Here is a 21,972-nt window from a genome sequence, read left to right on the forward strand (position 1 = left end):
GACTTCAGACAATATTGTATTGTGTAGTTAAGGGAAAGGAACTTTGCCTCAAATTTCAAAGTGGTGAATCCCAGTTCAATTCTGCTAATGGCACTTAACACAGATGGCTAAAAAGAGTAATTATCTTCTTTAGCTTTCTGCCACCTGCCACAAATGAACTGTTTTCTTTAATTGCTCAGAATTACTCTTAATCACACAAAACAGTTACTTAAACCCTAGTCACATATTGCAACTCAAGAGCAAGACTTTAACCCCAAACATGCAACTGAAGAAATTACTCTGCTGACCAAGAGCACAATGCCAGGGTGTGCTGTGACAGTTGGAAAGATTAAAAAGGTTAATCTTTTTTCTTCCAGGTCAGAGCAAAGTTTGCAGGCTAATCACACAGGTCCTGTAGTCTGATCCAAGTAATTACCAGAGCAACCAAAAGGCTACGTCCGCAGCAGCAGGAAAAAATGCACACCATTTCTTCCTGTTGATACACTTTCTCCAACAAATGGTCAGTTTTAAAAGCCACTCAGTCAGACTGATCTGAAAAATGACTTACTGAAGAACTGAAAAGTGTAACATTAACTATACCTGACTGATGAGTCAAAGCTTTTTAGATTCCTGGAGATATGTTAACAGATAAAATAGTCCGGTTTCCACTGGGGCATCCTTTTGAATTAAATCGATGTTAGGTGTTTAAAAATCCCAACATGACACTTTTTAGAAATTTCTGGCTGCATTGTATTTTATAACAGCAATTCTTGCCTCCCACCACTCAGAATCCATCTGTTTGTTGGAAGGACAGTAATTCTCCCCTTCTTCTTTACTATTGTTCTTGATGTCTGAACCACATAGTCAGATTGCACAGGATAACTCAGAAGCCTTCCATTAGTTCTGCCTCCTGATCACCACATTGAACTGAAAAAGCGCTAATGCAAATCCTGAGTTTTAGCTAGAGCTCTGTGCTCATGAGAAAGGAAAAAGCACCAAATTTAATGTTCTGTGAATGATGAAGTTTGTAACTCTCTATCATCATTTCCCCCAAATTTGTTAGAGAAAGTTCACAATAAAATTCATACACAAGGGGGTATGAGGAAAATTGGGGTGGGCACTGCTTAAGAAGAACTCTTTGAGTGAAAACAAACACCAGACAGACAATTTCCCTCCTCAATATAAAATAGTCTATAGTAGAATTGATCCGTATTATGCCTTTTCAGGAACACACACTGGTTTTGAAAAATTATTCCATTCTTTTGAGATGAGATGAACTGACAAATCGTGCAAGTTTAGCATCTTTTTTGCTGTTACACTTTGTATTTTTAAATGTGTGAGTGGCAGAGAGAAAGGCAATCATTTAGAGGCACAGACTTGGAAAACAGCTTTAAGAAGCTTGTGTGTGTTCACCAGTCTCAGGACAAACAGAGCCCTAAACCATGAAGTGAGCAATGATTCAGAAACTCCACAGAAAAAGATTCCTGAACTTGATCTTTAAGGAAATTAATTATCTATGACACTAATATTGTACACCAGGGCTTTGCACTGTGCTCCAACTTGGTGAGAGTTTCTATTTCGTAAATTCCTTGAACCAGCCTGATTAACACTTCTAAGAGAGTCTGAGCTGTACAAAAAGTCCGTGAGTAGGTGTGAGAAAGAAAAGGTCTGGCGGCACCATCGCCCCTGTGTATTTCTAATACAGAAGGGAAGGTTGGTCTACTAATAGTGTTTACTTTTGTTTCTTGGTAAATAGCAAACTATTATTGGACAATTATAGTAAAGGTCAAGACCCACTTTTTTTCCCCCTTTAAGAAACATGTTTACTCTGTGTTTAGCTTCAGCCAAAAAGTGCTTTTCATAGAGTAATATGGTGCAGCATCATTTGAATGTATCAGACCTTCTGACACTGACTTAATTTAATGGTAGAAGATAAGAATTTTCAGTGGTGCTTGCTCAGGTGTCCTTATTGCCATCCCACTCCAGCTTCCACCTGGGTTTGTGACAATAATAACAATAATAATAATGACTCATAAAATGTAGCTGTTTTCATATAAACATTGTCCAAGTGACAATAGATTTTTATAATCAGCTCTGTTGGCGGCCAGTGAATGCACTGCTGGTGTGTTGGTGCTGGGAGGGCACAGGGCTGCAGGAAATGAAAACAACTTCAGAAGGAGGAGAGATTAAATACAATCAATCCATCACAGCACGATAAGTAACGGGCTCGCAGAGTTTTAATGGACTAAAGAGTGTAATGTGTTTGGTTTGGGAACCGCAGAGTTTAATCAAGTATTTTTACATTTTTAAACAGGAAATGGCCTTTTCTGCAAAGGATATACACATTTGCAGTGTATAAATCAGTTCCTGAGTCCCAGGATTCTGATCTCATGGTCTTTACCATGCAATTAACTTTAACTCTTTCTCTGAGGAAAGGCCTGCTCATTCTGGCAGCGTAACATGATGTGATGAGTTGTCGCTGTTGTTTTTCCATGTGTCCCCAGCCTGGCTGCTGGGAATGGGATCAGGGAGACTCACAGAGAGGGCTGGGCCCAGAGTGGGGTTTCTTTAGCACTGTACAAATGTCAGGTTTATTTAACACTGTCCAGGTTTCAGGCAGGACAGCAGGTAGCTGTGACAGCTGTCTTTTAAATTATGCAGAAAAACAAGCTGAGGACAAATACAGCTGAGCAGTGGCTTGTTAAAGGAATCTCCTGGAAACAGCAGTGGTTATTCCTGCAGAAAAGCCGTGGCATCACCTTGCAATAAAATCAGGTAAAATTCAGCATGCATGTACTCCCCAACATGCTTGCTAGGTACCATGGTATAAACAGCTACTGCCTACATAAAATATGCACAGCCGCTCACACACAAATATCTCTCGTCTGAGATTGCTGATAACTTATCTTTAACCAAATGAGATGGAAAATTGACAAAACATGTATAGTTAATATACCCCCTCACAGACTACTTTAGAGAAACCTAGTTCATGCATTATACATTAATTTAGCCAACTGCACATGCATGGACAGGATATTATGGTGATGAAGGTGACCGCCTTGTCAAAATGTAGGGGACACATTAAAGCACCATTGAGTGACACCAGGACTGGGAGCCCTGCAGCAGAGCTCAACCACAGACTCTTCTGGAAGCTAAAAACAGTGCTGGGAATCTCATTCTCTCCAAAAAATCACATCCCCCTGGATGTAATCTGTGTACAGAGCCCCCAGTTTTCAAGCAGAGGATCCCCACAGACTGTTGGCTTTGCTACCTCCTGCACAAGAAATATTCTCAGTATTAAAGCTTGAATTTAGGAAAGTCTCATTTTCCTAAGTTGTTTTTTCCCCCTTTCTAATTAAAAACTAAATGCTACAGTGAGGAAGAAAATATGAATGCAGAGAAAGCAAATGTTTGAAACACTTTCAAACAAACACTGAAACTAAATAGGAAATGTTTGAAATAAGTGTTCCTTTGTAAGTTATGGGAAAGGTTTTCTGAAGCATTCTTTAAGGAAGACATACCAGATACAGGGATGTGCTCATGCCTGTGATACTGAATGGAAAAATACTTGAAAATACTAAAAAAGAAGAAGTTTTCCTCTGCTTTCAAGTACATTTTAAGTACTTGAAACACCTTCACACTTTTAACACCTCATTTGAAAGATTGAAGCAAAACTACACATGAACAGGACACTGCTCTGCTAAACTGCTTGGCAGAAATGCAAAATAAACCAACAAAGTACTGGAGAAAAACAGTCTAGCTCAGAATGCACTGCTGTGATTCCAGGTTCCTGTTCCCTCATGATGTACCAATGTACATGCAGACAACTTTCACAAGAAAAATCATGAACTGCTTGAATTAATATAAATAATATCAATAAAATGATAGGTGGGAAATAGATATAAATTCATATCCCCCAAAATCTTGAGAACTTTATTTTTTGTAAAAACAGGAAATGCATTAAGAAACTGCATCTGTGGGGTGAAAGCATTGACCTAATAGAACTGTCATTTTAGATTGTAACCTCCTTTTCTATCTTTTCTTTCTTTCTTTGGCATTTGTTTTCTATTCATGTGCTTCCTTAGTCCTGTCTTCTGTGGTATCATGGCACCATGACCGAAGTGACAGACTTTTGTCTCTGCTGGATTAATCAGTGTGTTCTTTGATCCATAACATATGCTCCTCGTAGACATTTAGTGTCAACATATTCAAGATTTGTGGTCTGGCAGTTTGGTGCCTGATGTTAACCCGGCTGATAGACACTTTAGAGTATTTAATTTTATTTTTTTCTATAATGGAGCCTGCTTTTCATCCATAATAGAGCTTAAACAAGAGAGTTAACTATGTGATGTTAAATATTTGGGTTGATAGCTTTGCTTGAAGATAAATTTGGGGGGGGGGGGGGGGGAAATGAGAAAGCACTGAGTGGCTCCCAGACAAATCCCAGCTCTCCGTAGGAACAGCATGGATGTTTTGATGCAGATCTTACCCTGGGGTTTGTGTGTTGATGGCCAGGGAAGAGAACAGGAGCTCCACAGCACCAGGTCTGAGGGCTGTCCCAGAATACTCTGACATTGCTCCAGGGGCACAGCCAGGCTCCACAGCCGATGGAAAACCAGGGAAAGTTACTTAGCTACCAAAAACTGGGCTGCTGTGACCTAGGACTGAGCGGGCTTTGAGATAAGAACCCAAAGTCCGTCTGCTGGGATGGTCCTGGTGAGATGCAGGAGGGCTGTGCCAGCCCACAGCATCAGGAGGGCAATTCGCAGGGAATGCCACTCCTCACCTGGCTGATTCCCCGGGAACAGGGACCCACACAGGCTCTGCAAGTGGGTGGCTGATATGGGAAATATGGCCTTTATTTTCTCTGAGTGCTGTGTCAAACTGCAAGAAGTTGTTTTAGAGGAAACTGGCAAGGGCAGGGAAAAGAACAGAAGAAATAGGGGGTAAACCAAGATATTTTTCCTTTCATGTACCAATTAAATAAAGGATATCAACTAATGAGATTCCAACAATTTAATTATTTTTCATTGAGAGGTACAGCATGTGATTTATGGCTCAGCTACTCCTTTACTGATCATGCTGCTATAAAGGGCTACATAATATATTGCTTTCTACTATGCCATGCACAGCTAGAAATGGCAAGTATAAAACGGGATTAACTGCCCTCAAAATAGTCAGGGCTTGAAATTACTTGTACAAGGCTGATGTCAAAACTCCTTTTGACTTCAGGAGGTGCTGAATTACCTCCTCATCCCCATCTTCTCCTGCACACAGGCACATCCCTGTCTATGACAGACTGGGCCCCAAAATAGTCCATGTAATTCAGAGCAGAGAGGATTTGTATTGTTTTTTTTAAAGCGTTGTCCTGCCATGAAGAATTAAACAGAAAATGAATGGAGAAACCAAATGTCAGCTGCTCCCTTAGACTTCAAGGTTCAGGAAACTGCTTAGTGGGAGTAGGAAGAGACTGGCAGGCTGAAATGTAAGAGAATAATTGCATTATAGGAAGATTATGGAAGATTATTTTTCTTGCGGGCCCCAGATTTCTACAAAAACAATCCTGAATTGCATCCTACATGGCAAAATGAATTCCCCCATTCCTCCAAACAACCAGGTTTATTAACTGTGTATTCCATTGGTGTAGGCAAAATTAAAAATGGGCTTATATTGCAAAACATTCCATGCATCTTTCTTTCCTTTGACAACATGGAGCTTAATGTGATTAACAATGTGGCAGCTCGTAGCAACAGGAAAAAAAATTGTTTTGGTTTGGTTTTTTTTTTTTTCAATATACAACCCCTATAATAATCCAGAAATCAATATGCATCCTGGGAGGGTTGCCCCAGCAGAGGCGTGGGGAGCAGGGTGGCCTGCCTTCATTTCCCTATCATTGTGAGGCTCCTGCAGCCCTGGGTAGCCAGGCTTTTTTTGTTAATGTTTAACTATAACCACTGGGACTGGAATCAGAGCTTCTCGTGGCCCAGGATGAATATTAATAAGACACTGGGCCATGGAGTTCCTGGCTGATTTTGACAGTTTAAAGGATCAGTTAGTTAATTAGAAGATGACATGGCACATCGCATCCCTTGGCTCCGTCCTGCCTTCTGTCTCCTCTTTTCATTTTCCTTTTTGACATGTTAGATTACATCATTACTTGTAGTTTCACTTGTTAGCCCCACCATGAAATGAGACCATTTTAAGCTGTAATTATTGTGATTTCTCTCCTCCGCTAAGAACATGAAACTCAAAGAAAGCAGAGAGCAACTTGAACTTCAAAGACTTAGGAATACATGCCTGGCAGTTTATAACCTTCTAACTACAGCCAAGGAACAGAAAAACAAATAAGCAGCACAGAAAATTGTGTTGATCATCATACTGGCAACCAATGTAGTGTTTTAAGTAGGCAGCCCTATCATCTGGGCTTCATCTGTGACTTAATTAATGCTTTCATAGGTATATTTCTCAGAAATCCAGAGTCTCTTCCCCGCAGCCATGAAGTGATTGTGCCTCTAGACATGTATGTGCAATCCAGTGCATTCCCATCCTGAACAGAGTTTTCTGTCATCACCATGGTCAGGACAGACAGGAATAATTTGAAAAGACAGCACAGCACTCTGCAGAACCCTCTCGTTTGAGGAGAACAAGGATAGGCAGGGGATAAGAAATGTCATTGAAATCTTATTTCCCATCTACACCTGATACCTCAAAACAGTCAAACCACAATGCAAAACAAAAATATTTAAAATAAATACAGTCACACCGTAAATCACACAAACTTTCAAGTTCTGCATCCCACTGTTATGCTGCAGTCATCCACCAGGATGAAGATTCTGGATGCTTAATACAACTTTGAAAGAAACACAGCCACTTATTTTGTCTCTTAGTAGATAATCTCATCAATTAATATTTGCATTCTTACTTCCATTCTGTCTGTAAAACTCTTACCAAGGACATTGGTCTATTTCTGCAGAGAAATGCAAAGAAACATCAGTCTGCAGGAAAACTGTAATGCAGTTTCTGGATTAGGGAAAACCAGCAGCTCTGAGGCTTCACTGGAAATGACAAGATTAATGGGTCTTCCAATAGGAATGACCATTTCTGGTTATGATTCCCTGTGTATTTTGCCATTTATTTTATCAAATGTTTATATTTGTGTATCCATTTCAATACTGCCTGATCAATACTAATCAGAATGTGTATTTTGAGGGGAGAAATGGCAGAGGAAGTACAGCTGAGGGATAACTCCATGCAGTTGGCCAATACAAGAGCCTGCGTGGGTAATTTATTTCTTTTATTAAGGTAAACATGTCACCTCCTATTGACTCACAGAGCTGCCCAGAAATACAGTGCTAATAACAGGTGGAAATCACTTCCATTGCCACTGAAGGTAAAGCCAGGTGATGTGACCTGGAGAAGGAGCAAAGTTAGGAGTTATGTGCCCTCCAGTGGGGATTAATCCTTGGACTTGATGATCTCAGAGGTCTTTTCCAGCCTAAATGCTTCTATGACTTTCCTCATTGAACCAGAATTCCTTGTTCAAGATGAGCCAAGTTAGGCATAGAAAGTGTCCTTCTTGTGTCAGAGAAGGCATTAATACTTAGAGTGTCTTTTATCCAAACAATGTTTTTGCAATAGGATTGATTTTACAATGAAATGAGACATGAACCAGCATCGCTGCAATTCCATGGGCTGGTGAGATTACATTGCAAGGAGGAGAAATGGGAAGCAAAGGTGATGCTGTATTGTTGGTGTGTTTCATGAGCTAAACAATGGAAATCTGCACTGGGTAGGACTTGAATCACCCTCTGTATCCTCCCATAGTTTCGAGATTGGTGGTGCTGGGAGAGCACCAGTGAATTCCCAGCACAGACACAGCCTGGCTCTGGGGTTGCAGCCAGCCAGAGTCCCCATTTCCCTCTGTTCCTCTCCTCTTACCCCATACACCTGATCTATTTTACTGTACTTCTGCTGCAGCACAGACTCTGCTGCTGCCTCCCGCCCCCAGCAGAGCCACTGCTGTCCCCTCTGAGAGCCCACAGTGGAATTAATCACACACACCAGCTCTGGAGCTAATGCCAATCTCCTTCAGTGAAAACTCGTCTTCCCCAACTTCAAAGACAGAAATGAGCACTTACATTTCCTTTGTTCCTAAAAGACTCGAATCCTTTCTCATTGAAGGTCTGCTCGTCTCCTGGGTCTTGCCTGCATAGGAGCTCTAGCTGAGAATTAGCAATCAAACTCCTCATTGTCCACCTGAACCTAGAAATGAAAACAAAGGCAAACAGATAAGCAAATCCTTTCATTCTGGCTGCCATTTACCATTAATACTTCATATTCCCACATATTCCTTTTATCGGGTGGTTAATATAAAACCTAGTGAACCATAGATGGCATTCCTGTTTTGTTCTGTTTCATATTAAGTGTGGAGCAGTAAAAACTGAGAAATGAAAGTTAACATCTTTTCAAATAGAAGTGGCGTAAAATTCTTAATATGAATACAGTAGCTAAAACACAGACGTGAAGACTGTGATCCTTAGCAGGCCTTGGCAGTTTCTGGCCATCAGTTATTAAGCGTTATTCAGCTGACCCTAAGGGGAGTTCATCTGGAGACATTAAGGTCAGAGAGTAGAAGCACTTGGACACAGTCAAATGGATTTTACACCTTTGTATCTCTCTGACATTGCTGTTTTGCTTCAGCAAACTGCCAAATATCAGATATATCCTACTGGGTACCTTTCTAAATCACTTCAATTTTCTTTGTCCCTGGGCTACAGTTATATGATCAGGAGCCAAAGCTATCACAGGCTATGATATACTATTTTACTTGCTTGTTTGTATTAGAATGAACTTTATTAGCTTTTGGGGCACATGTCTATCAGTTTTCAAGATGAAATACTATGTCAATAGTTTTTATGCAGCATTCAAGTCCACCGAATCATTTGGCATTCTCTGAGATTATTAAAAGTGTATTATCACTTTTACAGAAAACGTTCTTATTTTGAAATAACCATCACTCAGAGCAGCCCGTGGTTACCAATACTGTCTCTCTAAAGTGATATTTCACAGCAAAATCAAAATGGGGATTGATGCTCTGTAAGTAATTTCAGATTTGAGAGCATGTGAACCTTATAAAGACAAGTGTAGAAGTAACATTTGACTCCACACTCCTCTACTTCCATTATCCACTTTCTTCCTTTAAATCTTCCTAATTTGCTATTGTGTATTCTTGTAACTGCTAACGATAAGCACAGCACTTTCACCATGTAAAAACTGACAATTTGTGCAAGCTTGAATTTGTCATTCTTCTTAAATAGAAGCTGTCCAGTTAAATAACCTGTAAAAAAATTACAGAGATTAGTTTGGCTGTTGCAGCATCAAAACCAGGAAATCAAAGATGCTTTTTTGTGAGGAAGCTGAGGTTTCAGCTAACATGGAAGAAGCTTTTAGAACACAAATCCAGCCTATAATGAGATTGTCTCATTTCCTTGCCAGCCTTCCGTACTTTTGGTCTTGTGGTTCGCAGTGGCTGTTTCCATTGTGTCATGAATGGAAAAGGGACGAGGGATTTGAGCTACAGGACAGGGAGTGTGATCTGCCTCCAGGTCCTTCCCTCAGTTGGGCATTGCTAGGCTGGAAGTGTCGCAGCTGGCAGATGGTGATTTTGGAGCTGCTTATGCTTAGGTGAAAGAGCACTCCTTTTTGATTAGTTCATTCTCTGGCCTCAGCAGCTCAAACCCTGTTTCACCCACTTCCATCACTGTGTCATCACTGGAAATGCAGCTTGTACATCCTCAGGCTCAGGGATCACCTTTTGTCTTCAGCTTTGACCAAGACCTCTTGGCACTGCCGCAGTCAATGCCCAGAGAGGCAGCCCAGGGAGGGAGGAGTTTCTTGGTCCATAGGTCAGCTCTCCTGGTTCTCCCTGTCACAAGGTCTCAGTGGCATATTAAACAGTTATTTACCCTATTCCGACCTCATCGTTCTGCTTCATGAGAGACTGAATTAACACAACAATGTTATATCTGCTGGCCCTGCAGTGCTTACAGGGATGGTGCTGTGATGCTCCTGAACATCACTGCCTTTCTCGAATGGCATAAATTACAGAGATACTGAACTGTTAGAGAGCCTCAAGGACAGAACAGTTCCTTCAGCAGTTTAACAGTAAGTATCATTTCATTTAAGTTACTTCTGAGGATTGGAACTCTTTCAGAGATGCTAAGTGGAGCAAATAAGGATCTCAAGACTTCAGCATTAACTGATGGGAATAAAGCCAAAGTTTTACATTTGCTTTCACATCCTCTCTTGTGGTATGTTTTAGTTTAAATATTTTGGCTCAGTCTTGAAGCTTCCAATGCATAGGCAGATTGCTATGCCCACATGCAAAAAAACCCCACCAGGATTGAGATCTTTTTGCTGTTATATTTAGAGTATGTATTTAATTATTGTGCCTGCACGATGCCATAAAAAATCCTGGTTTGCTTTCACATATTCAACAAAGAACTTTTCAGAAGGGTATTTTTAAATTAGATCCACACTAATTACATGTATTATTAAGAACCCAACACTTCACAGCTATCAGTGGGTTGTATTATTGAACATTTTCAAATAAACACAGGGAAACAGAACTCAGTCTGAACACATTCCCAGCAGAGGCACTCGAGCTTTAATAAAGGTAACCCAATGGTTATAATTAAAAAGCACCTTTGCACGCTTTGAAAAATCCCAGATACTTAACTTTAAAGTATGGTTGTGCAACACAGTTCTCTGTCACACCACTGTGGGTAACCGTAATCTGTACAGTTCCATGACTTCTGTTTATTTAACACACCAAAGCAAGAATTATTTATAAAGTCACAGCTGTTCTTTTCCCTAGCTTTTGTTTCTCACAAGTCTTAAATATTTGTAAAAACAAGAAAAGTAATTAAAGTATTGATACATTAAGCAAATGCTTCCCTAATCACACTGCTTAAATAGGAATCACTTTTTTAAACAGAACTTGCTAAGTATATGTACAGAAATATAATGTTAAATAGTTACTGCATAGTAGGAAAGCCAACTTGCATTTAAAGAAACTAAATAAACAATGCCAAGCCATCACTGATATCGCAGGCAGCCACTCCAGCATTAGGAACTCCCAGCCCCGAGCTGGGTTTGGTGTGTGGCCAGCTCTGTGCAGGAGCTGTGTGCCATCTGCTCCTCGCACAAAGGACACGAGTTTATTCTTGCTGGTGGGAACTGCTGTCCAAGAGCCAACCCTTGGCAGTGCCAGTCCCTACCCTTGAAAAGCTGGCAGAGAGTGCTTTTTAGCCTTTGAGTTCTCTAATAATGATCCCCTCCAGGGTGCAGGTCCCTCATGAGTGCTTCATTTCCCTCTTTATTCTGATTCACCATCCTGTGCAGACGGGCAGGACACCTGAAGTGCATCAGTCTCCTGTGGATTCCCCCTACCTGCCAGCACCTGGCAGGCTTAATCAGAGGATAAATCAAACATTTAAACAGCAAATTTTGTATTAGGTTTGTAGCTGCAAGATGAGAGATTGCAAATTGAAGCTAAGACACATACAAAAGCAAAACCAGCCCGTGGTCTGTGGCAGCATTCCCTCCTTGTCTCCAGGACCTCCAGCTTCCCGGGGATGAGAGCAGCACCCTCCCCTTTGTGGTGGCCCATGCAGTCTGGCTGCTTCCCACCTTCCTCTGTTTCCTGGGAATTAGCTTTTGGACACAAAAGCAAATGTCTGATAGTCGGAGCCAGGTTTTGTGGAGAAGGGGATTTTGCAGCCGTGGTCACGCGCAGGCAGTCAGGGAGTGAGTAATCTAGATAAATGCTAATGAAAGCTCTTGCTGGCACCTTGTGTATTCAAAGGCTATTTCCTATTGTTCCCAGTCAGCTGGCTCGCTGACTTCCCATTCAGCCTGGATTGCTCAGATTCAGCTGGGACCAGTCTTAACATTCCCATTACACGTGATATGAACCCTCCACTGCCGTACATTTGGTTAAGCTCATTATCTGTGGCCCTGGCGAGACCACACATGACACATTGTTAGCGCCGATGACAGCGCCCATAACGAGCTGCCTGATGTGGACACTCCAAGGGAAGCCGATTTACCTGCCCCAGGTACAGCAGGTGGTGACGAGGGTTCCTGTAAGGCACCAGGCTTCCTTGGTTAATGTGTTATAAAACAAGTGTAGTCACACCATTGACATCCAGCCCATCCCAGCAGCTCGTGTGGCTCTCCCTGCCTCAATGGGTCCAGCAGTGAGGAGCACAGAGAGCATCCCTTTGTTCCTGATATCCATCCTCCCACTCACAAAGAGCCATTAGGAAACGGAGCCTCCTCAGACCTTCTGGCATCACTCACCGAACTCGTTTAAAGTCTCACAGGAATTAAATTGGAAGCCTGTACCAACTTTGTGCTGAGAACACACAAATTGCAACAGCTTAGGAGCTGACCAGATTTAGCAGATTTCACAAGGACAACGCAAACCATCCCTGTGCCAAACTTCAAATTCTTGTTTCAAATTACGTTGATACTAAAACCCTCTCAAAGAAAGCATCCCGAATTTCAGAACACAGGCAAACTTTTTCTTCCTGTAATATTACTCCTGGAAATAACTGAAACTTCAGCTCAAGTGTACCATTAAAGGCAGAAATCAACACTGGACAATGCCCAGAACGCCGGTTTACAGCCCAAATGTTTAAAGTTTGGCAAAGTGCAGTAAAAACTAGTCTATGTTGACCGAGGCAGTGCTACCATTTTTGCCTGTGAGATGAACAGGGAGATGCAAGTTATATTTCAATAATGGAAACATCTCCAGTGCAATGGGCACTGGCCTGGCTCCAGGAGCAGCTCGTTTACCAGGCTGAAGTCCTTGCTGCTGGGGCTGTGTCAGCTGAAGAATCCCAAACATCACATTTATGGGACCCTCCACTCACACATCAAAATGAGTCTTCTGCTGGGCTTACTCTGCTGGCCTGACTTAGGGATTATCTCTCTGTATCAGATGAAACATTATCTCCTGTAGTCTATCACGTTGCTATAGGGAAATAACGAATAGGTGTGCTTCCGTTGAAACTTTGAAACTAGAAATTAAATATCCCCCATGGTTCTGGTTTATTTCTAAGCAGATCCAGCTGCATGCTATTCCTAAAAAAAAAAAAAAAAAAAAAAATCCTGACTGACCTCAGCCACCTGAACAGAACACTAACATTTATTTAAATAGCATCTAGTATTTGGGGAGAAACTAAATTGCATTTCAAAAGAAAACCAAAATCACGGGCAACATTTCTGGAAGCTTTACCTTAAGTTGCTTAATCAAATTACATAACCAAAAAATTATCTAATCAAAGCCATAAACTTTTTTACAATTTCCATGGAGTCTGAGGGGTTTTCTTTATTTAATTCATTTATCATCATCATCTTTTTCTGCTTTTAGGGAGTACTAGTCCCCTCATCCAAGAATTTTCCAGTTGTTCAGGATCCACAATCACTGGCTGTCAACCAGCTTTGGAAAAGCCTTAGTATGTGAGTGGCATATCTGACCAGGGATAGCCTGAAACATTCCTTGAGGGCAGCAGTAACATCCAGGCTTCCTCTGCCTTGCTCCAACCTTGCAGCTTCTGCCACCATGGCAGCAGTTCTCTCAACAGGGGAACAGCCAGTCACAACTCAGGGATAAAGTTCCTACTTGCTTTTGGGTGTTTGGCAGGGGTTTCAGTCACAGGTGGGGTTGGAAGGGACCTCTGGAGATCATCCAGTCCAACCCCTCTGCCACGGCATGGTCATCTGGACCAGGTTGCACAGGGTGATGTCCAGGTGGGTTTTGAATAATCCCAGAGAAGGAGACTCCACAATGTCTCTGGCCAGCTGTTCCAGGGCTCTGCCACCCTCGCAATAAAGAAGTTTTTTTCTTATATTCAGATAGAACTTCCTGTGTTTCAATTTGTGCCAAATTGTCCCTTGTCCTGTCACTGGACACCGCTGAAACGAGGCCCCCTTTCTTTCTCTTCTTTGTTTCTTTCTGTAGGCAAGCAAATTTTGCTACCAAAATTAAGCCTCAAAGTCAAGGGAACCCTTCTTGTCAGTCTCTATTTACTAAAGTTGTACTAAAGCATGATCTGCATTGCAGTAACTGAATATTTTAATGCAAACTATGAGTCAGTACCATTATGGCAAGAGCTGAGTATCCTACAATATAACCTCAGCAAACACCTGTGTATAGAGTTTGGACAGAAAAGATGGTCCTTGCACAACATTTCCATTGTGACCCACAGAAACTCGCTGAGCAAATAGTCAAAACCAGTTAGATATCAAGGGCACAGGATCCATCCAGGTTCTCCATGCACTGCCTGTGGGAATGGCACCCTTGCTCTCACTCCTGGCTGCTCTCTCATCTTATGGCAGAATGAATTGCAGTGAGGTTATAAAAATGCACCCCCTTCTGAATGCTTAAACAACTGGGAAAATTACGGTCAATCCACACTCCCAACACAAGGCAGTGCTTTCCACAGACTGGAAAATATCCATAAAGCCTATGACTTACGAGTACTTTTCTAGCTCATTGGGCAAGTTCACTGCTGTCTTATTCTTTACATCTGTGGTACAGGTTTAATGCAGATCTACGCACTCAAATGCTGAGCAGTCATAAATGCCATACTGATTTTATTGTACATATTTTTATAATCTCATAAAGTTTATATTTTTAATACCACAGATAATCTGTGAACCTGCCATTTACACCACTCAAATACACAATGGGAGTCAGTAGCATAAATGGCCATTTTTCACTTGGAATACATATTAATCTAAAGCTAATCTATATTAATACAAAACACTCTTTTTTGTTGGGTGTTTTTTGTCCCTAAATCCACATACATTCACATATATCTTCTTTGCTTTGCAGCCAGATCCTAAGGCTGCGGAGGCTTTTGGGGACAGAGATGCCTTTCTCTGTTGTGCTTGTTAAACACCCAGTTCAGTCAGCCCCTGCTGTAAAACTGAGGCTCTCAAATAGCACCACAGTCCAGGAGGGAAATAAATGCTACTGAGCATATTCAACTTCACTGTGGCTGAGTTCTGTACCACGGCATTCATTTCATTGTGCCTTACGTTTAAACCCCGCTTCCAGCCTGCTGAAATGTGGGAAGAATTATCCTGAGGGACCGTAGTAAAACGCAGTCGTGTTTATTTGTAATTGCTACAAAATGGTTTACAAAATTGTTAGTGTCCTTTATTATGCCTGCTACTGAAGCACTTGCCTGTTAATTAGAGAAATTTCAGCTGTCATAGCTGGCAATTATAGCTTGTGTATCACTGTCTGTTATGAATAGTCAATGAGAGCTGATTAATATGCATGAGTGGCAGTATATAGCCGTGCCTGGGCGCCGGAGAGGCAGAGGGAGGGAGCGCTGAGTGCTGGTGGCGGACCGAGCTCCGCGGCTCCCGCTGCGCTCCCAGCGCCCGCTCCAGCCGCCTCACCTGCGGCTCCCAGCCCTACCTGGATGTGTGCTGGCCACAGACATCGCTCTGGCTGCTCGGGGGAATAAGGAAGATCCTTTCTGCCACTTGAGTTTAAACATGGGATGCAGTTTGTGCACTCTGCAGAAGCCAGAAGAGCAGTACAAGTTACTGTATGAAGTTTGTCAGGTAAAGAATTAGATTTTTGTCTCTAAAAGCAAATGTTCTCTTTCAGGCTTGTGACCACTGTTAAGGGCAGGGAAGCTGGAGTACCAGGAGCTGGAAATGAACGGGGGTTTGCCTTGTTTGAAATGTGTGTGATAATGATTGTTTTTAGGCTGTAGCTTCCCATTCACTTGTGCAGAACATTAAATATTTAAATGTAGCTATTACACATCAAACTTTTCACAAAACTTTCATCACAAAATAAGACTGTGTTCATTTCTCCGGTGTATACGAGGTAAAATTTTTTGTCAAGGATCGTGACTTGGTCACACACTCCTTACACAAGTTGGGAAAGATGCACGAGGAAGGTTTTGTACCTGTTTACAAGTACCTACAGCCACTTGCTTGTGTGCAGTGCGTTCACTGGTGCTCAGTCTGCTCTGTAAGTGCCTGTCACTGGGAGTTTGTATTTGGTTGTTGTTGTTTTACACACCAAGGTGCAAAACCTATCAGCTAACAAACACATTTGACAGCAGATTAAAACTACTGCCCTACAGATCTTTATAGACCAAATTACTTATATGACCCTTCTGAGGAGTTTTCTGTGAATGTATTAACACATCAACCTCTGTTACAAGGATTTTATTTCCTGTTTCTGCTCTTCCTTCTGCCTGCCTCTGAAGTTCCCTACTCTGTCACATCTACAGTACAATTCAGACTGAGGCAGTGAGATGGAACCCTGCAAAGTGACAGCCAAGTGTTTCAGGATGTATTCCTGCAGATCTTTTTGGAAACACTCTCATAGGCTTATACACTCATAGTTAACACTGAAAAGGTGAAGTGGGTTGTCTGTACAAAGACTCTGAATGGACAGACACTACCCAGATCCTTCGAGCTGTACTTTTACCCCCTTGCCATTCCTGAGGTGGTTTAGGATGAGTGACAATTGCTGGGTGACATTCCCAGCGCTGCTCTGTACTGCCGGCAGAGGGAATTGCGCAGCAATCCCATGTCCTGCTGCCTTCCCACCTGCAGCTGATCCCAGATACTGATGTCACTGACAACAGAGTGAATAAAAGATGTGGTCTGTATGTTATGCTAGTAGGGAAGTGATTAAATTTTAACCACGTAGTTGTGATCTAATTCTCACTCGCGCACCCAAAGGACGCTGACGTTTTGCAGCATAAAAAAAACCCTGTGGGAGCAAATAGAAAGACATGTTGACTGTCATTTCTATTTATACCAGCACACTTCCACTTGCTAAGCTGCTGTGCATGTGATGGGGGGAGGAATTTTAGAGGGAGATAATCAGATTTTTCAGACAGTGTTCTGAACTGAGAACCAGCTGCAGAGGCTTGCCTGCAGCAGCACACCTGGGGCCAGGTATGGTCTGTATGAATGCTCTGCTCAGATACAGCAGTGGCTGTGGGAACTTCCTTGTCCTGCCAAGTTTTTGTGCAGTCTGGGTTTGGGGACTATCAGTGAGTCACATTCAGGAATGCAACAATCAGGACAGACTGAGGCAGCACCAGATCATGAACGTTGTGATTGCTCAGGAAGCTTGCTCGATTTTTGTCATGAAGGGAAGGTGGCAGAGAACCTTTGCAACTTACTGACATCTCCCAACAGATGCAGGACAACATTCTTTAAACACATGTCCTGAAATCAGTCCCGGGAACAGTTCCTGCTGATATCTGAGATGACTGAACTATCCAGTGCTGGCTGCAGGTGCAGGAGTTTGGATTTAGAAATCAACCTGCAGAGTGCTGCAGCCTGGCTTCCACAATATGTGAGTGCCCATTAAGTGTGGAGGTCTTTTGGGAAACTGTTGGAATACCCTCAGTTTCCACAGAAGTGAGAGGTGCATGTAATCCTGTAAAACTGGGATTTCTAACATAGTAAAACCTGAATTATTTAAGACTGTAATCCCTGATTATTCTAGCATATAAATAACTGTGCAAAATTATTTTAACAGGGGTCTACTTTGATTTCTTTATTTCGCAAGATAAGAGGGAGGGAATCCTATAGCTCATGGAGCACATCCAGATAATTATATGTCACTACAGCTATAAAAATACGTCCTCATGTAACCTACACACAAGAGCAATCACTTAAAATTTAACGGTGAGGGAGATGAAGAATCACTGTCATTTAAAATTACAGAATATAGAAGGTAAAAGTTTCAAAATCTGCCAGCACTAGAAAATGTCTCTTACAGTGGTTTTGTGTCATCCATGTAACCCTAATATCATGTGATAAGAAGGCATTGCTATTTAAGAAGTCCGAGTTAGACAAAATTTGCATAACTTGGTTTTAGGGAATATTGAGCATTGTTATAAATAAATCTCCTTAGCCTTATTTTTCAAAAGTTCATGACTCCAAGATGTAGGAATTCAGAAAACACTTGAAGGAATTAATAATTGTACATAACTGTACTTTCTCTATTAGGCCAAGAGCTTTAGTGTGGCTGGGAAATTAATGCTTCAATAAATTACAGTTCCAGAAGGTCCGCTACGGCTGGCTCTGTAAGTCCTCGTAACAGTGAGCACAAAGAGGATCAAATATACCAGGGCTCAGGCTTTATCCCTTCCTCATCCATAGATAATTCAAAGAGATCCTCTTCATTAAGGGCTTTGGCACATTGCCTACAATTTCTTTTTGGGCTGCTGTGAGCTTAATGATGCAGAACAATGGTCTTCTCTCTTGTTGAGCACTTACCTTATTGTACCTTTAATCACATAATAAAAACCAAATTAAGACACCTCGTCATTAGAGTCTGTTGTAGCTGTGCATATCAATGCTTTGTGGTACAAACACAAAGGGGACTGTGGCAGCTTGGAGCCTTGATGCAGAGCCGTGTCACCAGTGATGAGCGTGGCAGCAGTGGGATGCATATTCTATCTTAGGTGTATCCTGAGGTTTACTTCCCAGTTGAATACAGTATATGAAATGAAGTGATACATGCTATTAGGTTTTTGGGTGTCTGGTCAGATGAAAATCTTCAGAAGATTAAAAGTTGTGAAAATGGAGGAAGAAGGGGGAAGAAAGAAAACCAGGAAATTGGGAGGGTGGTTTACCCCAGGTTTTCGATGTGCTTTTCTCAATGTCATCAACTCCTACATAAACAATAACAGAAATAAGGGCTTTTCCCTTTGTATGAAAATTTTTGGGGAACTAAAAAGTAAACTCCATTGGAGGAAACTTACAGAAGAATGAGTCATCTGAGAGAGAGCTTTTGAGTTTGTAAAATGAAGTAAAATAAGATTAAGCCTGCAATTTATGGAACTTTCTCAGCATCTGTTTCACACTCAGCACACGTTGCCCACAGTATGGGAGGTAAACACACAGTGAAATCTTTTCCTAAAGGGACACAGTGTTTTATGGAATCCTTATGGCATCACAGAGTGGTTTGTGTTGGACGCGACCTTAAAGAGATCTTGTAGTTCCAACCCTACTGCCATGGGTAGGGACACCTTCCACTGGAAGAACTTCTGAGGATATCAACATAGAACTTTAAACCACAGATGACTCTAACCTGCATGGGCAGTGCTCAAAACTGTTCCCTGGGATTTAAGATGACAGAATTCACCCGGTGCTGGCTGTGGGAAGATACCATAAGAACAGCCCATCAAAACTGGCACTTTCAGCTGAGAAACCCTGAGATAAGTGAGCACAGAGCCCAGCCCCTTCCTCCAGGCTGTCCCTCCAGGGTAAGGACAGGCTGGCAGGAAACAAGCTCATGTTGCCGCTGCCCTTGGTTCAGCTGAGCCGAGGTCAGAAGATTCTGCTCCGTGATTGTTGAGCTGGCACCTCTCACGAACACTAAAGTTCATATATAAACAAACAGTTGTTGCCATGATCTTTCAGCGTGTCAGAAACGTGAAAGCCTCTCTCACATGCTCCTGGCCTGGCACATCCCCGAGACACAGAAAAGTGACAGTGTTGGTAAAAAACAATAGTGGGCAAGTTGGATTTGTGTTTTAAACCAGACTGAGATGCTCTGTGGGCAAGGTTATATAAGCACCAAGGTCACACACAAATTCTGTGCTAATGAGAGGTCAGCAGTGATGAGGAACAAGCCAACAGTGTTTTCCATTGGCAACTTCCAGTGGCATTACTTGTGGGGGACTCTCCTCCAGCAGAACTCCCACACAAACCCTGCTGCACTGAGCTAATCACCAGAGCAGTTCCCTTCGCCATCAGAATTCCATTCACACGTTCAGGCCTGAGAAAATGAGACTAAAGTAATCAATCAGTAAGAAGGCCTAATTCAAGGAAACAGTCTAACTAGACTTAAACCTACTGAGCAATGAGGTTATCCTAAAGCAGGGCCAAAGTGAAGCTTGCCAAAATAAACATTCAGCTCTAAAAAAAAAAAAAAATCTAATCAAAACTGTAAGATTTGGAAAACAGAAATAATTGCCTCTGTACATATGCTTTTCACACCCTCAAATTTAATTGGGCAGCCAGAGAATTAGTTGTTTTACATTTCAGTAGTTTTCCATGTTAAGACCAAAGTGGTGGTGCCAATTATGGGGAACTGCTCTACTTGAAATACAGTGTATGGCTTCAAGTGCTCTGTACGTACAGCCCATGCTGCAGCTGAAATTAACACTAACACTGAAGTCCGATTCTGTCACTTCACTACCATTAAACTTGACCTCAATAACAGTTGTGAACCTATCACACTTACTTCAAAGTAGGCATGTGTTTGCTTAAACAAGATGTTAATTCCAAGGGCTTTGTTCTAGACACGGTTTTCTACTGCAGAATTAGTTCAGCTGTAGAAAAACTCTGCTTGACAGACTGGAGACTCATAATCTTCAGAAAACTGCCCTTTAATGATCGTGGCGCCTGTCTGTGGCTCACAAGTCCCCTTTCCTAATTAGACATTTACCAGAAACTGGCAATTGAAATTTTCCTCTTCACTTGATGATGAATAATGCAATGCCTCTGTTAGGATTTCTCTGGAAGATATTCTTTATTGTAAAGTTAGAGGAATATTTTGGCCATTAAAGGAACATAAACAAGATGCCATATGAAATAAACAAATGCCTAATGGTCACCTGTGATATAAATGCATAATTTGACCTTCTCTGCACGTGAAATGTCTCACTGCTGCATAATCTTCCTAAAATCTACAGTGCCTTTCGTCTTTACAGTGGGCAGATAAAATGCTCAGCCATAGCATGGATTTATTAGGATGGTGGATGATTGAAGGGATGAGTTTTGTGATGCTCTACACTTACACATCTGTTCAATGCTATGAAGCAGGTGGCAGGAAGTCACAAGGGAGAAGGCACTAGGGGACAGTCACTCTGTGCTTTACTGTCACATGTCAGACATGGGCTGGGAAAAAAGGAAACATATGGAGTAATGAAAAAGTGCAGATTCAATAAATGTGTTTTGTTGTGTTCATTAAGAATGGAACAAAAGGTGAGGCTTCATTTTCACTGAGACAGGACAACTCTGCAGTTACACGAACACTGGGATTGGTCCTTGCAGAGATTTGGTGGGTAAAGGGAAGCAGATCCAAGTGGCCCTCCAGAACTTGGTGGCAAGTCAGGGATTTGACAGGAGAGGGGCAGAATAAATAATATCAAATATACATAAACATTAAATACTACAATACTCACTACTTTAAGCAGTGACAATTGAAGAAAAATTTCCTATTAACACTGAATATCCACAGGCAAAAAGCCAGATGCCTCCATCCAAAACACAAATTATCAGAATCATGGCTGTGTTTTCTTCCTTGTGTCCATACAGGGATAATCCTGGGTAGGGACATGGAGGTGATTGGACACGTTGTCCACTGGCATAGGAACTGGGCGCTAATATATCAAAATTATCCCAAGTAATAACAAAAACTACAAATGAAGTGCAAAAAGAGTGGGGTTTGCAACTTTAAACCAATATCCTGTACATTCCTGCGAAGTGAAAACTGAACATCATTTTAGAGAAAGCAATTATTCATATGGAGGAAGATCACAGCTGATGAGAATTTTTAAATTTGGCAGAGCTGCTTCAGAGTGCAGCAGAAGCTCTTCTATCTGACCTGATGCATGTGTGTGACTGCCATCAGTTTTAGCCAAAGGCAAGGAAAATGAAGGTGTTTTTATCAATGTCACACTATGAGAACTCATGGCCGTGGCAGCACGGACTGCAAGGGTGGAGGGGGGTGGTGGTGGGACTCCTGCCTACACAGTCCCTTCTGAGGTTTGTTTTCTTCGCCCACTTCACCTCTGCTTGTGGAAGGTCCAAGGTGACAAAGCTGCTAAAGCAGCAGCACCTCTCACTGACAAACCCACTGGGATCTGTCACTGGGCTCCCACAGAGCAGCACTGGGTGGGTGTTCTTTCCATCTTT

At 41.9% G+C, this 21,972-nt stretch overlaps 1 protein-coding gene across 2 annotated transcripts in view; it reads left to right on the forward strand.

Moving 5' to 3' along the window:
- Nucleotides 1-21,972, forward strand: part of PDZRN3 (PDZ domain containing ring finger 3) — a 131,136-nt gene that overhangs the window by 86,405 nt on the left and 22,759 nt on the right. The window contains exon 1 of one of the 2 annotated variants that reach the window (XM_048316009.1): nt 15,387-15,627. The exons of the other annotated variant lie outside the window; for it this stretch is intronic. Within the exon in view, the coding sequence (XP_048171966.1) occupies nt 15,559-15,627 (69 nt within the window). The 5' untranslated portion in view covers nt 15,387-15,558. Of the gene's footprint in view, nt 1-15,386; nt 15,628-21,972 lie in introns of those variants that run through there. 2 annotated transcript variants of the gene reach the window in all.

Source organism: Corvus hawaiiensis, chromosome 11 (genome assembly GCF_020740725.1).
Source record: "Corvus hawaiiensis isolate bCorHaw1 chromosome 11, bCorHaw1.pri.cur, whole genome shotgun sequence".
In the NCBI taxonomy this organism is placed as follows: Eukaryota; Metazoa; Chordata; class Aves; order Passeriformes; family Corvidae; genus Corvus; species Corvus hawaiiensis.